At 40.7% G+C, this 2500-nt stretch overlaps 1 protein-coding gene across 1 annotated transcript in view; it reads left to right on the top strand.

Moving 5' to 3' along the window:
* LOC125026386 (vascular endothelial growth factor receptor 2-like) overlaps positions 1-2500 on the top strand; it is a 27412-nt gene that overhangs the window by 19809 nt on the left and 5103 nt on the right. The window contains 4 exon segments of the mRNA XM_047614805.1: positions 21-192; positions 949-1409; positions 1804-1964; positions 2103-2225. Of these exon segments, the coding sequence (XP_047470761.1) occupies positions 21-192; positions 949-1409; positions 1804-1964; positions 2103-2225 (917 nt within the window).

Here is a 2500-nt window from a genome sequence, read left to right as displayed (position 1 = left end):
ACATCTCTAATCACAATCAGGTGAACTGTGGATCCTGGTGGAATACTGTCGCTATGGCAACCTCCTGTCGTTCATGCATCGTCATCGGAAGAACTTTGTCAACCAGATAAACCCAGTGACTGGAAAGATCGATTCAATGAAGACTGTGCAAGAAGCATCCACACCTCTCTCACCTGTATCACAAGGAACAAGGTGAAGTTTCTGCTGTTCATAGGATGTGTGTGTAATTATCACAAAAGCACAGACATGCACCTATGCATAGACTCTCTCACTCACTCACTCACTAACTAACTAACTAACTAACTAAGTAACTAAGTAACTAAGTAACTAACTAACTCACTCACTCACTCACTCACTCACTCACTCACTCACTCACTCACTCACTCACTCACTCACTCACTCACTCACTCACTCACTCACTCACTCACTCACTCACACACTTGCACACACACACACATGCCTGCCCACACCCTGACACGCCTGCACATACCCTCACACACACGCGCGCATGCACGTGCACACGCACACACACTCACACTCACACTCACACACACACTCACACTCACACTCACACTCACACTCACACGCACATGCACACGCACACACACACGCACACACACACGCACATGCACACGCACACGCACACGCACACGCACACGCACACACACAGACACACACACATAGACACACACACACACACACATCCACTCACTCTCTGAGAGAACTAAGGAAGGTGGTAAAATACAGTATCAATAATAGTTTCCAATAACAAATTTTCTTGGCTAATATTTATCATATTTGTATTTATATTAAAGATTTAAAGAATTTTTCCCATATAGATTTCCAACGGCATTATTCCATAACATTTTAAAATATTGTGTATGATAGTGATACAAGACTTTTCCTCGTTTTCAAAGCATAATTGTATTATTTTCTTTTCTGTTGTAGGTATGGCTACCAACCCACTCCAGTCACAGACATGGATGGCTACTTAGCACCAACGCCCAAAAAGTTCAACTTAGCATCTGTTCCTAGAGGTCACTACAATCCATCCTCACCCCCACAGTCTCCAACCTCAGGCACAGACTCTTCAGATGGGAGTTCGAGGCCTGAAGGACTACCTGAACAATATGTGGATAACCCTGGATATAATAAAGGCTTCAGTCGTTCAGTAAGCGAGTCTCAACATGGGGAAATGCATCCAGCTTTTGGTGTGACATCGAGCAACACCTCTGGAGGATCTCGTATATCAGACGCTAGGAATTCCAAAGGCTCACACACGCCCTCTGACCAAAGATCCGTTGGATACTACCGAGAGAAGCATCAAATTGTCAATACAGATATGACGTTGCTACACTCATCAGCTTCACCTATGTCTCCTATGTCTAACTTCCCCCTCTCTCCGACTGGTGAGCTGCATTTACTGTTCTAGCTTTATTCCTGTTATACTTTGATTTTTTTATTATATGTTTAAGACTTGGGTGGTATAGGCTAAATATCCTATGTAATATTCCTTTAAACCAATATTTTTTATTAGTATTTTATTGAAAAATGTCTTGCTATCTCTCAGTCTGTTTGGGTCTCTGTCTTTCTCTGTATCTTGCTCTCTCTCACAGCAACTCAAAATCTCAGATAGTCTAGGAAGAGGTCAAAATGGGTCACCTAATCTAATCTTGCCAACTGTGTGTATATATTTTTTTTTTTCTTAGGAGTGTAGCCCTTCCAGTTGATGAGAAATCATATATGTTACTCAAGCATATGCACATTGCTTGAAGTACATCTATTACATTCTTCTGTTCACAGATTCTAACCATGTAAGTGACCTTGGAGTAGATTCACAAGGTAACCCATTCACCTTTGACACTGGCCTCATTCCTGGGATAACAGCACCATTTACCACAAGTGATCTGGTGTCTTGGAGTTGGCAGGTTGCGCAAGGCATGGAATACCTCTCACGTAGAAAGGTGAGTTTTTCAAAGCTCCTCACAGTAACAGATTTTAATTTGTGCTTTCTTATATTTGCATTTATTTCTGTTTTGTATAAACATTAGAATTCTTTAAAAAGGAAGATTTTATCAGTTTATTGTATATTTTTTTCTTAGGTTTTGCATGGAGATCTCGCAGCACGTAATCTCCTGTTAGCAGACAACAATGTGGTCAAGATCAGTGACTTCGGGTTATCACGTGATATGTACAAAAAAGATATCTACATGAAGAAGGGAGATGTAAGTACCTTATGGCATTTATAAAGCTCAGTATGTTTGTTAAGGAAAAGTGGACCTGATCTATTTGAGGTAAACAGAATTACCTTATAATTCAAGATCACCCACCTATATTTCTGGCTGTCTAAGGATCTCCAAAGAGATAGCCAAATGTGTGTATGTAGCTATTTGTGCCTCATGTCTGAAATGGTGATTTGAAAATGAAACAAGTGATATTAGGGTGAAAGTTGGGACATCTGATTTCATTACAGTTTGCCTCAAACTATATGATCACATTG

Source organism: Penaeus chinensis, chromosome 6 (genome assembly GCF_019202785.1).
Source record: "Penaeus chinensis breed Huanghai No. 1 chromosome 6, ASM1920278v2, whole genome shotgun sequence".
NCBI lineage: Eukaryota > Metazoa > Arthropoda > Malacostraca > Decapoda > Penaeidae > Penaeus > Penaeus chinensis.
The sequence above is the reverse complement of the archived record's forward strand: the minus strand, read 5'-3'. Positions and strand labels throughout refer to the sequence as shown.